The following is an 18,593-nucleotide window of genomic DNA, read 5'->3' on the forward strand; positions in this document are numbered from 1 at the left end:
AGTGAGAGAGAGGGTGGGTGGGGGTGTGTGTGTGTGTGTGTGAGAGAGTGAGAGAGAGGGTGGGTGGGTGTGTGTGTGTGTGTGTGTGTGATGACTTTATTGCTTCCCGTTGACAGATTAGATATCATTTTATTTATTACTTTATAGTAAACACATTGCTTTTTTACACGTCTTTTCCTAGATATCCCTGCCATTAATGCTTTTTACTGCATTCCATTTACCGTGGTAGTACCATGGTACAGTGAAGATGTTAGATGTAAACACCGTGGTGTTTATTTTTTTTAAATACCATTGAATCAACACCACTATGTTTTTGGACAGGTACCATGGTAGAGCATTGGACTAACATGAAATACTCTGGTACATGTTAAAATACCATGGTATTATCTGATACGACCACTGTGATACTACCACAGTAAAATACAATGGTAAAATGCCATCTACCGTGGCTGTACCATGTTTTTATTTCACCACAGTTTTTATATACCACGGTGATAATAGGAATGTTGTTTTTGACATGTAGGCCTATCATGACAGTACCAGTGTGTGTTTGGACATGCCATGGTGAATTATTGTATTACCATGGTGCATATATAATATTGTATATGTATATGGTAATATATGACAAGGTACATATCTGAACACCATGTTTTTTATTGTATTTACAATGTCAGCCTCCTTAAAAACCTCCAAACTCCTAAAAAAAAAATAGCCATGCAGTGTAATATAATACCAGCTTTTTATGTGGACTTGTCTTTGTGTTGGTTATTATTAGAGTCGTTAAGCCGGTACTGTACCTGGATCGCATCACTCATGTTATTGTAAAGGAATTACTGGGCTAGTTTTAGACTAGAGCTGATTTCCCTAACTCACATTTTCCAATGAGTTCCAATTTACATTGAGCCATTTAATGGAAAATATACCTATTAATATACCAGTTCACTCCAGCTATTCTTATACCAGTGTAGCATGAATGGTGTAGCCCTCATCTGCAATTGTGACATAAACAAACCAATCCACATCGCCGTTATGCTCTAAATTCCTAACCATCATCAAGGTGTGAGTTTTCCATTCACTCGGGCAGTTGGAATGCAATTGAACTTCTTTCTTGGCCAAATTGCATTGTCTTCAGTGATGGTCCTAAATGTCATTTGGAGCAGGAATGTGTCAAATTACGGCATGTGCTAAATGTCGACGTTACATCACAATGCCCCATAAGTGGTTTAGATTGACAAGCATTTCTCCAGATAAACAGATGATCTCATAGACCCTCAGTTGTATTGGTATTCCAACACATGTGGGTCACGTTATCTATCGGCGTCTATTTTTAGCCCAAAAGCTTGTTCCAGGTGGTGTGCCAGGTGTGGGCAAGCTGTCTGGGCTAATTTTGTTTCCCAATGGAATTGAATTAGCTTCTCCGGACCTTGTAAAGAAAAGTATGGGCCCTGTCCGCTTATCGTTCACATAGATAACCGGTAAAGGACGTTGAGTTATACTTGAAGTCTTGCACAACAGCTTTTGAGCGTCGCTCCTACATAAGGAACTTTGTTTGGATAGAGTTGAGGTCATTTTAGAAGGTCTGTTGGGTTCCCCTGAGTAAGATTGGACCACTCCTTGTAAATTTTAATGTGGCTTCCAGATTTGGCACGTTAAAGTCTTTCTGCTTCTTAGTGCATCAGTTCAAAGCAGCATTCTTGATTCTTCGTTGCCCGCGAAAGTCAAGCAGATGTTCAAAGTTCTCAACGTTCCAGTCCCCAGCATTTCACACTGATTTGGTGAAATCCACATTGAGGAACCCATGACATATTGGTGGCCTCAACCTTTAGCACCTTTACTGAAAAAAACAATACTTGCATGAAGTACTTCCCCAAACAAAGTTCCCCTAAGCTATTAATAACCACACCAAAAGAACAAAATATGATCAGTTTCATGTGATTCCTGTCCTATCCTTAGACTGAGGAAGTGAGACGGATACATTCAGGTCATGTGACTTGCACAAATGTCCTCTGTGTCGTAGGTTTGGCCCCCGTCCACAAGTGGCAAGCTGTGTTTGCCCACAGGGATTGGTGTTGGCTCTTGAACGGACATCATGGCTCGATAGATGTCAAGGCCTAAACCTTATTCTACGCCACTCTTTGAAGATGTTAGCTCAGGTTTCATGGTTACACCAATTTTTAAGAGTCTCGCTTTTGGTTCTTTTGAGTTTCTTTTGCAATTCATCTCGAGTTTTGAGACCAAGATTTGGTGTATTTTGAGAGATGGATATGAACTTTGGATTTGATGTAGTTTCTATGTTTAGATTTTATTTATTATTTCTTTTTAGAGGTATAGGACAACTTAGTGTGGTTTGTTGTTGGTTAAATGTTGTTGGCTCAAGCTCAAGTTTTCGTGTGGTTTAACACATCACTGTTTTTTCAGCAAACACCCACTCGGCTCATTTATCACACTTTGATGAAGGACCTTCTATTCTCTACGTGTGGTTTGACTGTGTTCTCACTGCTTCTGCTCAAGTCTATTCATTTTGCAAGCTGGGTAACACACGACTTGCTCAACTAGTGAATTCTAATGGAGGCTTTCTTGAAAATGATCTATGGTTTCCTGGTGTGCAGCGTTGACACAATTCAACCCGTCGATCTCTGATTTACATGTCGGCTTCTTGGCAGCGATCTTGAATTGCATTCAGTCGACAGTTCCTCCCATCCGTTAACCAATGGTGATCTAGTACCCCTGTGTTTTACAGAGCGTGAAAATCTTATGCTTATGCAATGAAAACTGACCTGATATTCTCAATATCACGTTATGCTAGTGTGCTCCATGAAACTGGGCAAACACTCACTTAATCTTCTCTGTTAGAACATGGTGTCTTGCTTATAAACAGAAGTACAGAATGCCCTGAGAAATACTGATTAATAATAAGTGCAGAACTTAAGATTCAAGAACTACTTGTTTTCAGGCCTTGACAAGGATCTTTAAGCTATCTTCGGTGATTCACCGTGCAGATGTGGACGTATATGAGCTGATGCGTTTCCATTGGCAAACATCAGCCTTGAATGCTTGTGTATGTGCAGTGTGCATTAGGCCAGGGATGAATCATCTTTATTTATAATGGCACAAGGAGGTCAGGGGTCAGATGGAGAAAAGGTTCAGTGGTAATAAAAAAGTAAGTTACAACATTTATCATTTTCATTTAGTTTAACTTGATTTCCTAAAATAACTGAAACTAAAATTAAAATTAATACATCCATATAGACACAAAATACAAAAAAATAAAGTATCATTAACTAAAATTAAAATAGGGAAATAAAAAGTAATTCAAAATATTAGTAACTCAATGATACTAAAATAACACTGGTTTTCATTTATTTTTTTAGCTGTCTTGAGAAAAATGTAACTCTTGTTTGATTAAACTCTTGATTAAAATCTTGGTTGATTAATTTTTTATGTTATGTTCAAAATCAAATTTGTGTATTTTTTCACATAAACTGGGTTTTGCTCAGTTTTTCCATGTATCATTTTGCATGGATTTTTAAATATTTTTTTTGCCTTTATAAAAAATTATAAAGTAGCCATTTGTGACCCTGGAGCACAAAAGCAGTGTTAAGTCGCTGGGGTATATTTGTAGCAATAGCCAAAAAAAAACTTGTATGGGTCAAAATTATAGATTTTTCTTTTATGCCAAAAATCATTAGGATATTAAGTAAAAATCATGTTCCATGAAGATATATTGTACATTTCCCACCGTAAATATATTAAAACTTAATTTTTGATTAGTAATATGCATTGCTAAGAACTTCATTTGGACAACTTTAAAGATGATTTTCTCAATATTTAGATTTTTTTGCACCCTTGCAGACCTCCAGATTTTCAAATAGTTGCATCTCAGCCAAATATTGTCCTATCCTAACAAACCATACATCAATGGAAGCTTATTTATTCAGCTTTCAGCTGATGTATGAATCTCAATTTCGGAAAATTGACCCTTATGACTGGTTTTGTGATCCAGGGTCACATTTTTGTCACTCTCAAAAGTCAGAATTTAGTTGTTGGAAAGCAACTTCAGGTTCACACAGAAACCTTCCAGTATACTTGAAGTATTTATTTGCTTCCAGTATTGGCCAAATCAGATCCTTGCAAAAAAACTCCTGGTCTTGTGGAGGTCTTTCTCTAGATTTCCCATGGGTTTGTTGACCTTCTACCCCATCACAAAGACAATAGGTGGCCACTAGCGAGGCCTTTGTTTGCATGTCTTCAATGGCATTCAAATGGGCCATTGTGGGATCCTTTATCCCTCCCTCGACTCCCACTTTGGCTTCCCTGTGCCTCACTATCTCACTTTTTTTCCGACGGCCTGCGCTTGTGTAACTGAGCAGCTGTAAAGGAAACCTTTAGACCCCATTGCTCAGCATCTAGTTCAGCTGGTCAAAAGCAGTTCAGTAGTCGCTAGCGCTGGGAGGACGCTGCAATGGATGGCGATAAGGACCCAAACCGCTTGGATACGGCCACACGTGAGGATTTGGGAAGGTAGGAGACGTTTAGAACTGCTTTAGCTAGCTCTGATATAGGGCTGTGCAATTTGGGGGAAAATATCAAATTGCGATTTTTTTGACAGATATTGCGATTGCGATTTGATTTGCGATTTTAAATTTGCAAAGTCAAGCTTCAGCTCAATATTGCCAATAATGTGCAGCACAGTATGGGTATCATTACCCTGCTGAAAAAAACAATAGAAACCATCACAGAAATTCTTATAGTTTCCATTAAACCATTACAAAAACCAATACAATTCCCATTATAACCCTGAAATCCATTACATTTTTTATTGTGTTTTGGGAGGGGTTCTATAGTTTTTTTTTTTCAGCAGGCAAGATTATAATGGTATAACTACTTTTACAGAATTAACTTAATTACTGAATTTCACAGAAAATATTTGTCTATTTTTTATAAATAAAGAACTGTATTTCTTAAGTCAATTATTAAAGTATTACATATGTTACATAGGCTGATTTATTCATTTTAAGTATTTGGGATTTTAAGAACAAGTGGAAAATGTGCTGAATGTTTCATTTCATCCAAGTGAAATCAGCAAACTGTTAGACTGAATTTACATTCGTTTTAAACGCGAAGCCAGGCGCGAGTCGACACAGGTTGCGCCAAGCCTCATCCATACTGCCAGATGCGCTCGTGAAGACTTGCAGTGCGGAGCCGGGTGCGAGTATAAACGAGCATTACGAGACCGGCTGCGTGAGTGCGGCAAGCATGAACGCGCGATTTCGATTCGATTTCGATTAATCGCACAGCCCTACTCTGATATATGATGGTGAGCAGCTGCGAGTACGTCGTTGAGCCGCTAGCTTGCCGGGGATTTGGTTTCATAGCTAGCGGATTGAATTCCAACAGCTTTAAAGACCAAAACGTTGACTAGTTCTGTCTTTGTTCATGCCAATTAAATCACCAAAACCAACCGTTCTCGAACACTTTGACTCATTTGCAAAGACTGAACTTTTGTTGTCAGCACAAAGGCGAGCGCGATAAACGTTTATCGCTGAAAACGGGCCTTGAACTCCCAACACATTTCCTTGTTTGGTGTGTTTATGCCACCGTTTGTTGCTTATCTCATCTGGTTTTATCTTCAGCATCAGACGAGTCAACAGGGGATGTTTGATGCTCGTTGTCTTCTCTTTAAATCACTGCGCATCTTTAAGCCAAATAGAAGTCGCGAGGTTCATTGTGCATGAGATATAAGACTGTTAAACAGGATCTCTGGGTCCTTTATTATTGTTCTAATGCCACGAAACCGGAATGACACAGTTGAAATCCTAATGGCATTGACTCAAACTGTTTGAACAGAGTGTTTGGTTTATTTAATGCATTCACATCATTTACAAATATGACTTTGCTGGCTTGCATTCTTACAAACTCCCACAGCGGGGCAGCAGATTCCCAAAATGCCTCTGTTTCGCCTGAATACTCGACTTCAGACAGGAGAAAACACTGTGGTTGGGGGTTTACTGAAGCCGGTTAAAGGGTGTGATCTGAGGGCTTTTAAAAATAGATCTGCAATATGAAGTGTGCTTTAATGTCTTTAATACATCGTACTCTGCAGAGAACTTGTGTGGCTTGTTTTACGCTGATTGCAAAAGCGAAAGCAGCAATTATGTTTTGCGTGAAGAAAATGAAGTGATGCAGTAAATTAGTTGCTTTAGTTTATGCTTAAACCATTTTGTGTGAATATTTTAGGTAATACAGTAAAAAGTTACTATATTACCAGAATCACATTCATTTTTTGGTATCATATATTATATTATCAGAATAACCATTGAGATTGAGAAAATTAAAAGTTTATATTTCATTATTACATTCTTTAATTTTTCTGTATGCAAAATAATTTATAAAATAATATATTACTGAATACTAATACTACTAATAATAGTTATTAGTATAATTTTATTAAATATATATTTTTATTAGTTTTTATTAATTTTATTGTTTTATTATTTTCTAATTTTTTTCTGTTACTGTAATCAGTATCAGCATTGAAAATGAAAAATTTATAATTCCCATTTTATTCTTTCAATTCTATATTTAATTGTGTTGTGTCCCAGTGGTTCCATGTGAAGTTTTAAATTACGTTTACTTCCTCGTATAGATTTAGCATTTATAGTGTGTTTATTTAGGTCAGAAAAAACCCTCTACACATCTTATTATATAAATATATGTTTTATTAGTTTTTATTAATTTTATTGTAATTTAATTATTTAATTTTTTTCTGTTACTGTAATCAGTATCAGCATTGAAAATGAAAAATTTATAATTCCCATTTTATTCTTTCAATTCTATATTTAATTGTGTTGTGTCCCAGTGGTTCCATGTGAAGTTTTAAATTACGTTTACTTCCTCGTATAGATTTAGCATTTATAGTGTGTTTATTTAGGTCAGAAAAAACCCTCTACACATCTTATTATATGCAAATGACATTAAGAATTATTTCTTGGTATTCCTGCTTTTTTGGCAACATCTAGGAAGCCTTCTTTAGACTTAGTGTTTATTTCATCGGTGACGCCAAATTAGCCTCTTGCAGGTGCGGCTCTGCTTTTGAATGTGTTTGCGTGCCATTGATTTGCTTTCATATCTAAAGGTTTCAAGATGAAACACTCTTAACAAAAGCTGGCTGAATTCTCTGTAAAATTCTAGACGTTATTTCAGTGGCTGCCAGCTTCCTTGTGTCGTAATGGTTTTCTTTTGTTCTCTTTTGGCTGTAAAAGCTTCCCTTCCCTCGCAGATGAGCTCAGGAATGTTTCCGTGGCATTTGAGAGTCATTCGTAATCGTTACGCCCATCGTAGGTGGATGCATGCCTGCTCGGTGCGTTTATTACATTTTTTTAATATGGGTAATAGGTTTAATATGTTAATAGGTCTTTTATTTATTTAATATGTGGCAAGTTTATGTATGACAAAAAAAAAACAATTTATAAAACGTAGTTTTCTTTTAAAAAAACAGTTAATGTGTTTAAAGAAATGTTATTTATTTATTTAGCCTTTTATATTAAGATTGTTTTCATAAAGAAAAAAGCTTTTTTTAATTAAATTAATATAAAAAAATATTAAAAGAATTTTTAAAAGAAAAATACATTGTAAATTATATATATATTTCTTTGCAATATTTAAAATATTATAGGCCATTTCAAATATAAAAAATGTGGCATTTTCATATAGAAAGAAAAAAATCTAATTCATTTAAAAAAGATGAATAAATGATCAAATGTATTTTCTTTCAAACCAATTAAATATATGTAAGATATACATATATCAGCTATTTTCATATGTAAAGAAAAATTTATTTAAAGAAAGATAAGTGAAAATATATAAGTTTTTCAACAAGTATTATAATATATTATACATATATTAATAAATTATACTTTTTCTTTAAAGCAAATTAAATATATATAAAATATATCTATATATATTTATAGTAATTTGAATTTAATTCATGCTTGTTAGAGTGTGATACCTAGTCATAGGACTGCAAGTGTTTTTATTACATGTCATACGCTGTCTTTTAACCTATATATAATTCTGCATAAATTCAGTCATAAATTGAATGGCTCTGAATGCTGGGAAAGGTTTCCAGCAGCTGTGCTTAGCATATGTAGCATTTCAACAACAACAAAAAAAAAACCCTCAGTGCTTAACGAGGAAGCGGTTACTTTGAGTTCCTTTCAGGCGAAGAATTACAGCGATTCGACTTTCGCTTCTATAAATCATGACTTGTTGACTGTAAACGCATTCGCTTCTTGTCAAGCGCCACTGCTGTGTTTCTCAGCATGTTTTCACCTGCGGCTCCTGCCTCTGCGTGCAGGTGTTGCATTACATCAGCATGCCACAGTCACACCATCTGAGGTCAGAGGCTCCGCCCACTCGCATTTGCATACAGGAAAAAGCGGCAGCGGCCATTGGAGCACGACCGCAGACCAGAACTCTGTCTTCAGCTCTGCCCACTCATTTGCATACAGTGGGAAGGGAGCAGCTCCCATTGGAGAAACTGCAGACCATAGCTGAGTTCTAGCTCCGCCCCTCTCATTTGCATACAGAGAAAGGCAGCAGTTCCCACTGGAACGCGACCGCAGACCAGACCTGTGTTTTTTAGACTCGCTGAGCCTCTAGACTTTATTTATTGCTTTTGGCCGAGCATCAGACTCCAGCGTTATGGCTTGAGGCCAGTTTTGTGTACACTTTTTTTTTTGTTTTTTTTTGAGGATGAACAGATCGTTGAGTTTACGATTATCTCGCAGGCATGGAAATAATCTCTACAGGTGTGAACGAATAGGACTTCAGTCATTTTTAAGCAAGAGTATTGGAGTATTTGTACTGGTAGAGTAGGTTTACATTCAATGGGCTGCATTCAATGTATTACCTGTTGAATTTTACTAGCAAGTTCCAAGCGAAAATTGGTGCGGGGTTTCCTTTGAAGGTTGTTTTTCAGTCGGTAGTGTTTACTCTTGAGTTTTTACTGCTGTGGTTGTGTTATAGAGGTCGGAGTGAAGTGCTGTTGGTCTGTTTTATCATATATTTGCTTTCCTGGCGCGTTTGACTCTGTTTAACCATTACACTCGTATCAGCGGCTGAGAGAAACTCGTAAAGCTGAGCTGTTTGCATGATTTGATATCATTACTCCTGGTAAATGCCCTGTATTTCCCATCTGTCTGTCTTTTGCAAGCGTTCGCATGGCCTCGTGAAGTCAGGCGGCGTTTAAGGCTGGAGTGGAGAGCTGCGAGCGGCGTAGTCATGAGGCTGACGGTGGTTTTGTGCTGTTTTCACAGCTATGCGGTGGACGCCGGGACGATCCCCGCGAAGGTGAAGAAGGGGAGGACGAAAAGCAAGCTGGGGAGCAGGAAGGTGTTTAGTTTGGAGGAGAATCAGCTGGAGGTTCAGCAGCAGACCAAGAGCCTGAGCCGGCAGGTCCTGCACAGGTACGAGAGCGTCCGAGTCTTTCCATCGAGTTGTTGCGTTTAACCAGTTCTGCTACTGTAGACCAGCCTAAACAATCACTCTGATGGTCAACATGACACTGTTAGGAAACTGTTATGAATATAGAAGGATGGGTGGAAATAAAATTTTAAAAAAATAAATAAAAAAAATTACTTTTTTTTTTTAATAAGGGTTTTATAATGACCTTTATCAATATATAAAATATGTGGTGTTTTCATCTAGAGGGGGAAAAAAATTATATATATGTAGATGTGTTTGTGTGTGTGTGTGTAAAAAAAAAAAAAAAAAATTATATGAAATATTTATTATTTTATTATCTTCATCAATATCTAAAATAAGTGGTGTATTCCTGTATAAAGAAAAATGTTTAAAAAAAAAATATAGATAGTGTCTTTAAAAAAAATAGTAGATACAATTAATAAAATATTGAAATATTCATAAAAATATAAATATTTTATTAAATATTTTATAAATATAAAAATTATTTGCCAATCATTAATTTTTAAAATGTGTTTTTGTAAAAAAAATTTTTAAAAAAATATATATATATTTTTAATTTTTTTAAAGAAGAAATTATACACTTTATTTTTCTTTTAAACATTTATTAATAAATATAATATATTAAATATTCATTATATTATTTATAATATTTATTATATTAAATATATTTGTTTATAATATTTAAAACATGTTTTAGGCCTTTACCGATATCAAAAATGTCATTTTCATACATAAAGTGAATTTTTAAAATTCATTTAACAAAGGAAGAATAAATGTAAAAATTCAAAAATTCAAAACAAATTACATTTATATAAAATATCTTGTGTTTTCATATATAAAGACAAATTTGAATTTATTTGAAAAAAGAGAAATGCTAAAATATTTTTTAATTAAAAAAAAAAAACAGATTAAGCTGTATATAATAAAATACATAAAAGTATATTTAAAAATCTTTAAAAAAATCTAAATTAAAATTTTCTATACATGGGTCAAAGACGTTAAGATGTCCGCATCAAAAGAAATTTACAAAAGTGATTTTATGTCTATAGAAAGCACATTGAATGTAAGTAAAGTGTCTACTTTTAAGGTTTCAAAACCGTTTTTGGAGGATAAAATGTCAAAATCTGGTTGAAATAATGTTACATTGTCATTCAGTGTAACACAATATTTATGTAAAAATTCAAACATGCTTATTCTGACGTGTACATGTTAAAATATATAAAAGAATAAGGGAGCATATTACATTTGATTGTGTTTTAAATGAGTAAAAGTTCTTACTGACAAATGGGCAAAACCTAGGATAGAGGCACATTTAAAAAATGTAAAATTACAACTAATTAGTATTTGGAGTGAAAGTAATTAGTCTTTTAATGTCATAAATTGAAATATGCCTGACACGATTGTTACACTGAATGACATTTTAGTGGGTGTCTTCTGTTAATCAGGGAAAAATGTATGATGTTTATTTTTTGCTCAGAAAAACAAAAATGCAATTAAATTAAACTTTTTTTTTTTAAATTTGGGGGGAAAACAACAACAATTTAAAGCAGTATCACACTTATTGTTTTTATGCATAAATCCTTTTTCGTCTTTGACCCACATACATTTTTTAATTACTTCATCGATATGTAAAATGTGTGGTGTTTTATTGGCAGGTCTCACACTCTTGATATCGACAGACCTCTGGAGAGAAGCGAAAGCCTCAACTCAAGAAGTGTAAGAGGACTTTTCATTAGTCTTTTCAAACATGACACGTTATTAAAACGCTTCTAATTCTCATTTCCTGTGTCCTTCTCAGAGTTTTATGAAGCACAACAAAACATTCCACAAACTCTTCCCAGAAGTCCCCGAGACTGAAGACCTGCTGCATGGTGAGAACACAGGCTTTGTTTATCTTGTACATTCAGTCTCGCGCTCAATAGTGCACACGGATCCGAGGCGTGTCTGTGACGTCTGTGTCATCGTGTGTTTCCAGCTTACGTGTGTGCGCTGCAGAAGGAAGTGCCTTATCACGGCCGTCTGTACGTCACCGACAGCAGCCTGTGCTTCTTCTCCTCCGTGCTGCTCAAAGACACCAAGGTAACGAAGCGCTCCGATCCGCAGGCGTTCAGAGCCTGATCAAAGCCCAGTTTAACAGAGTCCTGTGTGTGTTTCAGCTGGTCGTTCCCGTCGCCAGTGTGAGCGTCCTGAAGAAGCAGAACACAGCGCTGCTCGTGCCAAACGCCGTTTCCATCCGAACCACAGACGGAGAGAAGGTCAGATCCTCAAACACTCGCCTCGCCTCATGAGCTTCATACTCCACAATCAATAGAGAAAACATTAAAGGGGTCCTATTATGCTCTTTTACAAAGTCTTGATTTTGTTTTGGGGGTGTACTAGAACAGGCTCTCATACTAGGTTGTTCGAAAAACACATTGTTTTTCACATATTTTACATTATTACAACACCTCTCTCCCCAGTCTGGCATGAACGGCTCGAATAGTTCCTGTATCAAGTGAAGTCCCGCCTTCTGAAATACGAAATGTGTTGTGATTGGTTAGCTGGGCCAGTGTGTGTTGTGATTGGCAGCACTCGGTGCCTGGTCGGGAAATGTCACGTCCCTTACCATAGCCGCCTGCGAGCTTCAGTGTAAATATTGCGTCAAAATCAAATCAATTTGAGCGCGATTTAAACCAGGATGATTGTAACCCCTCTAAGTTCGTCTGCCTTGGGAAAGCTAGCGTGTCTCTGACATAGTGATAACACTCATTACCAGGTCTCGTCCCATTCGTCGATCTTTGTGATATCACAAATCCCGGAAAATGTGCGTTGTAGTCCAAACGAGTCGTTCGTTGTAGTTTTTGAAAAGTGATTTCTGTTAAATAAAATATCTCCTTTTGAAGTGGACTTTGAGCTTTGTAACTTTGCAGATCTTTGTTATGCTCAAACAGCAACATTACAGACTAACTAAAGTTGAAAAAGTGAAAATGCATAATAGGACCCCTTTAAGTACATTTTAAGGGCTATTACAATAATATATAAATATCATATCCTTTTTTTAGACAATAAGCACATTGTCTTGTGAAATTCTTTTTACTAAATGGGGAAAAAATTATTAAATTTATGCTGATTAATGCTAATTAATAAAAAGAAATTAATTTTTTTGTGAAATATATTGATTAATGCTAAGTAATAAAATAATTGAATCAAATGTATTGCAGGATTTTTTGTGAAGCATACTGATTAATGTTAGTTATTAAAAAATAAATAAATGTATTAGTTATTTTTAGTAAAACGCAATTAATTCTAGTTAATAAAAATAAATGTCTTAATATTTTTAGTGAAACATACCAATTGATAAGTATTAAAAATTTAATTACAGTAGTTTTTTTGTGAAACATACTAATAAATAATAATTGCTAAAAATAAAAAAATGTTACAGTAATTTTAGTGAAATGTACTGAATAATGCAAATTAATAAAAATAATTTAATTTAAAAATTACATTGTATTACAATATTTTATATATATGTATATATATATATATATAACATTCAGAATAATGGGGATTACACAAAAAATTCAAAAGTAAAATGTCCCGACACTTTACATTTAATGCTTTTTATTATTTTATAAAAACAAAGCCTAAAATGTGATTTTTATTTATATATATATATATATATTATGGCGTGAAATATTTTATCAGAAGTTCTTTAGTTTATTAATTTATTTTGAGATTTACTCTCTATAATATATCTATAATACATTACATTTTTTTTATTTTGAGATTTACTTATATCTGTAGTATATTCAAATGTGTATTTTTAAAAATAGTTATTTAGAGATTTACTTGTATCTGAAGTATATTAAAATAATGTAATAAAATATAAGAATATATTTATTATTATTATTAATTATTTTTTATATTAAATCATATGAATTTTTTTCTCTCTGTGTTGCAGTATTTGTTCGTGTCTCTGCGTAACAGAGAAGGCTGCTATAAGCTGCTGCGATCCGTCTGTCCTCAGCTGGAGGTGAGGGAGCGTTTGCTAACGTGATTTGACTGGCGCTTCATGTGTTTTTATTCACTCCTGACGCTCTCGTTTCTGACAGGACGGAAGTGCCAACAGCAGCCCTCTCTTCTCATCGGCCGAGAACAGCTTCGATCAGGCCAAACCCCTGGTAAGTGAGCGTTCAGCGCTCGTCTGACCGGCTTCAGATGATCTGGTAATGACTGTGAACCTGCGTCTCTCCAGCAGAACTCCAGTCACTCCAGTCTGGACGAGCGGGACGAAGTGTCTCCTCAGATCCAGCTCTCTGCGTCTCCACTCGCTTCAGAAAACACTGCGATCAAAAGCCCTTCAGCGACTCGCGGCTCACCGCAGACGGCAGACGAGAGCTCGGGTGACGAAGACACCGGTACGACAGACCTGAATCTGAGTGATAATGTGTTTGATTGCAGGGATTAAAGTGTTTTTTCCGTCAGTTCATAAAGAGTCACTTGCTTCATTCCTGAATGAATCAGCCGTTTGAACGAATCAATTGAATGAATGACTCGGTGATAAAATCAGTGACTTGCCGCCACCTGCTGGCAGATTTAGTTTCATTTATAGCGTACAATTTCAGTCAGGAGCGCTTGTCCTCCTAATTAAAAAATTTAGGAGCACCTTCTGATCAATAATCAAAAATTCTGATCAAAAATTAGCAGAGGTGACATTTGACTCCTTAAAGTGACTTACAGGAGTATTTTCTTTGTAATGGCTGTAATTAATCTGTCAAATTCAAAAAATTATGTTTAAGCTTTTTTAAATTTATATTTAAAACAATATAATAAGAAGTAGAATAAGACAAATAAGTTACCAATCATATGAAATTAGTATTAATAAATTAATTTGTACTACAGAGGTGGCACAGAAGAACACAAAAGTGGCTTGTAGGTACATTTTCAGACGTTTAATGAGGCTCAGAGGTGGCATGAGTGCAATTAAATTCATGTGGAGATTAATGTTTTAAATATAAAATTCTGAATACAGAAATATTAAATAACTAAAATTATACGCTAAAAATTAAACTAAATCCGCCAGCAGGTGGCGGCAAGTCACTGATTTTATCACTGAGTCATTCATTCAATTGATTCGTTCGAACGGCTGAATCATTCAGGAATGAAGCAAGTGACTGTCTTTATGAACTGACGGAACTTTGATTGGCTAACGGAGGTTCTGCTTCCTCTCACCGCAGGAAGTTCGTGGGTCTGGAGCGTGACGGATAGAGCGCGATCTCTGCTCATCCAAAGAGAAGTCCGCAACCTCAACACTCTGCTGCTCATCTACCTGATCCTGTGAGTAAAACACACCAGTCTGCTTCACATTCCAGTTATAAAGCAGTCATTTATTTAGAAATTTACAGTAAATATTTATGAAAATATTTGTAAATATTAAATATAAATATTTAAAAATATTTACCAAAAATTCATGTTGTACAAAAATATTTACTTAATTTACAGGATATTTACTAAAAATTATTTATAAAATGTAATGCAATTTACTAAACAATTTATGGAATATTTACTGAAATAATTTTTAAAATGTATTGAAATGTTACAATATTTATGAAATATGTGGTTAGAAATAAAAAGTAGCAATATTTTTAATATTTTCAGCATTTTAGTATTTAGCGTTTAGTAAAAACTAATTTAATATTACTATTACTAAAAAATGTTTATCAAAGATTTACTAAAAAAAATCGAAATGTTGTACAAAGTTACAGTAAATATTTACTAAAAATAACCTCTAAAATGTATTAAAATATTTACAAAAATATTTTATAAATGTTACACACATATGTAGTAAAAATAATGTACAAATATTTACTAAAAATAATTTATAAAATATACACTAAAATATAAAGTATTTACCGAAAAAATTATTCATAAAAATTATGCAAATATGTAGTACATTTATAAAAAAAAAATGTAACTAGCAAAAATTATTTTGAATATTTACTAAAAAAAAATATTTATTTCATATATATATTTATATATAATAATATTATATATAATATATAATTTACTAAAATATTTAGATTTAAAGAATATTAAATAATTTTATTAAAAATAATTGTTTGTTAAATATTTAACAAAGATTTACTAAATTATAAATGTTATACAAATATTTACTGAAAGTAACAGTGTATTAACAAATGTGTTAAAACATTTTTTTTTTTTTTGCAAAGAGCTAAGCTAGCTAACCAACGCTCACTGATTGTAGCTCCTTTTGTTGCAAATAACTTTGTCATATATGGGGTTGCAATTTTACTGGTTTCGGTTTAACGATAAAAATAGCTAAGCTAGCTAGCCAACTCTTACTCGTTGCAGCGCCTTTGTTTGACCACTTTTACGACCATCAAAAAATGTCACGAAAAGCTTTTCTCCATTTTTCCTTCCCAAGTTCCTTATTTTTGATGGCTAGCTTTGTCTTGTTTGTCTTTTGGTTTCATTCTCCCTTAATTTTTTTTTCGTAGAAAGGCTTATGATATTATCGGTTTAGTTTTAACGATAAAAAAGAGCTACGCTACCTAACCAACCCTTACTCATTGCAGCGCCTTTGTTTGACCACTTTTACGACCATCAAACAATAAAGTCGTGAATAACGATGTCGTATAAGGCGTTGCGATATTACTGGTTTGGTTTAACGTTAAAAAAGAGCTAAGCTAGCTAGCCAGCCCTTAGTATTATTGTATGTATAGTCTATGCACAAGAAACGCTCAGATCAGGTATTTAACGAGTTTTTGTATCTTTTTGTCTTTTTATACTTTAAGGAAACGAAGTAGTCCAACATGTTGGTCTTTTCGTAATCCGAAAAAAATAAATAAATACAATTTTGTGCAAGAAGAGATGGACGTGGTATTGTTAAGCGTCCGATTTACGGCTAAAACCAAGCGTGCATGTTTGCGCAAACCCAAATGGAGCATTTCCATTCAGGACTCGTAACGAGACGAATCGCGATACTTGACGAAAGTGGCGTGGTCCAAAATATGCATGATTTTTGTGTGTGTATATGTGTGTTCTTAAAAATATGTTGCAGTATGTTCAAGAGTTAAGCGACGTGTAGCCGTTCGAGTGCACTTTATAGTGTGGAGACGCTCTCCAGTCCTGGAGGGGGCGCTATATTGAGGGTCTGGGGCATTGGATGGTGCTAAGAACCTCTCGCTCAGGGCCGGGACTGACTCGCAATGCATTGTGGGATTGTTGCACCTCAGTTTTGGTATCTTAGTCATCTGCTGGCGACCTTTCTCTGCTGGTTTTCAGTCCGCAGATCCTGGTGAAATAAACGCGCATGGACTCACCGAATTTCTAGCGCCAATGAATGCATGCCTTTTTCCTGAAATGGAGATTCCTTGTTGGACTGATCCGTGCAAATTGATTTGCACAACATTTCATCCAGTCGCCGGGACGTCGCAACCTCAAAGTCCCCTCAACGACTGTCTAATAACCACAATGCAAGAAACTCAACTTTCATAATTTGTTGATATTGCACTATTGAATTGTTATTGTTTTTGTATCAATATGTCGGTAAACATCTTGTTTGGTCTATTTATTGCCTAATGTGTCTCTGTGAGACTGGCTTTGGCATTGTTTGAATAAAAATCAAGTGCTAAGGAAATCCAGTGTCTCCGGTGTTTATTTAGCTCAGTCTAAGTATGATCTGTATATATATCTCCACTGGAATTTGTTTATGCGACTTTCAGGATGTCCAACTTTTGTTGTAGACGGGGATAATCAGATTTATGCAATTAACAAGCACTCTAAAATATGGAAAGTTACAAATCAGTGAAATGTATGTATAATGGCAGCATCATTTACAGCATCAACATGAATGCTAATTTTAAAAATATTGGCTATGTTGGCTATATATATCGGTAACACTTAATAATAACTTTCATTTATAAATCATTAACAAACATTATATAATGCTTAACAGATCATTAGTTAATATATATTTACATAGCTAGAAATGTGAGATAATGTTCTTGTTAATGTTTACTAATGAACTTACTAAACTTACCTCATATGATTATTTAATGTAAATTTAAATGCTTACAAATGTCAGTAAACTTTCAGTAAGTCTTTGTTGTGTAGACCTCTATTCACACATCTTTACTAATCATTTATTAATAATTTGTTCATGTTTTTGCAGTAGCCAATCTAAAGTGGAAACTATTCATCATTTGTAAATGTTTATAAATGATTACTAATGATTTAGTATCTTTATGGGCATTGGACTTTTAGCTAATGTAACAGGGTTTGTGTAAAGGGTGGCTGGTTAAGTTTAGCTAAATGCTTGCTAAAGACATAACCGATTGTAATTTTGGTGCAAAAAATTTTTTAATGCCTCAACACTCACATTAGTATACTACTCTTCAGTATATCATTAAACAGGATATTCCTTGAATCATACATAAACGGGAAAACAAATTATTCAACCAAATCAACAGCAATACAATATAGACAGATTGAACCGTGTTCCCTTATAATAATCAAACTGACCCCTGTACACTGTTGACCCCTTAACCAACCCTTAAACCAACCCATACCACCAAACCTGTGCCTAACCGTACCCGTATCACACCTCAATAGCAGCAAAAGCTTTTCATCATTTTATAACATCTGTTAAAATCACTTGTAGAATTTCAAGAAGTGTTTGATGATATGGAATTGAAAGTGACATTTGTAAGCATTTTAACTTAAATGAAATAATGATTTGTTTGAACATTATCTAATTTTATAATATTTTATAATAATATCTGTTTATTAGCAGACATTAACAAGCACATTACATCATGTTTCTAACTCTTTGAATATATATTAATTAATTATCCATTAAGCATTATATAATGTTTGTTAATGATTTGTTAATGAAAGTTATTATAAAGTGTTACCTCTATCTGTCTGTCTATCTATCTGTCTCTGTCTGTCTGTCTGTCTGTCTATCTATCTGTCTATCTATCTGTCTCTGTCTGTCTGTGTCTGTCTAGCTGTCTGTCTGTCTATCTATCTGTCTCTGTCTGTCTGTCTGTCTATCTATCTGTCTCTGTCTGTCTATCTGTCTGTCTGTCTGTCTATCTATCTGT

The 18,593-nt window shown here is 34.5% G+C and overlaps 1 protein-coding gene across 1 annotated transcript in view; it reads left to right on the forward strand.

Moving 5' to 3' along the window:
• Positions 1-14,806, forward strand: part of LOC107744641 (GRAM domain-containing protein 2-like) — a 15,442-nt gene extending 636 nt beyond the window's left edge. The window contains exons 2-10 of the mRNA XM_016558445.1: positions 9,318-9,467; positions 11,142-11,202; positions 11,285-11,357; positions 11,462-11,565; positions 11,643-11,741; positions 13,427-13,498; positions 13,578-13,646; positions 13,724-13,883; positions 14,703-14,806. Coding sequence (XP_016413931.1) covers positions 9,318-9,467; positions 11,142-11,202; positions 11,285-11,357; positions 11,462-11,565; positions 11,643-11,741; positions 13,427-13,498; positions 13,578-13,646; positions 13,724-13,883; positions 14,703-14,806 — 892 coding nt within the window. The remainder of the gene's footprint in view (positions 1-9,317; positions 9,468-11,141; positions 11,203-11,284; positions 11,358-11,461; positions 11,566-11,642; positions 11,742-13,426; positions 13,499-13,577; positions 13,647-13,723; positions 13,884-14,702) is intronic.
• The last annotated feature ends 3,787 nt before the right edge of the window (positions 14,807-18,593 follow it).

The sequence above is a fragment of the Sinocyclocheilus rhinocerous genome, unplaced genomic scaffold (assembly GCF_001515625.1).
Source record: "Sinocyclocheilus rhinocerous isolate Xijiao unplaced genomic scaffold, SAMN03320098_v1.1 scaffold47, whole genome shotgun sequence".
Classification (NCBI taxonomy): Eukaryota; Metazoa; Chordata; class Actinopteri; order Cypriniformes; family Cyprinidae; genus Sinocyclocheilus; species Sinocyclocheilus rhinocerous.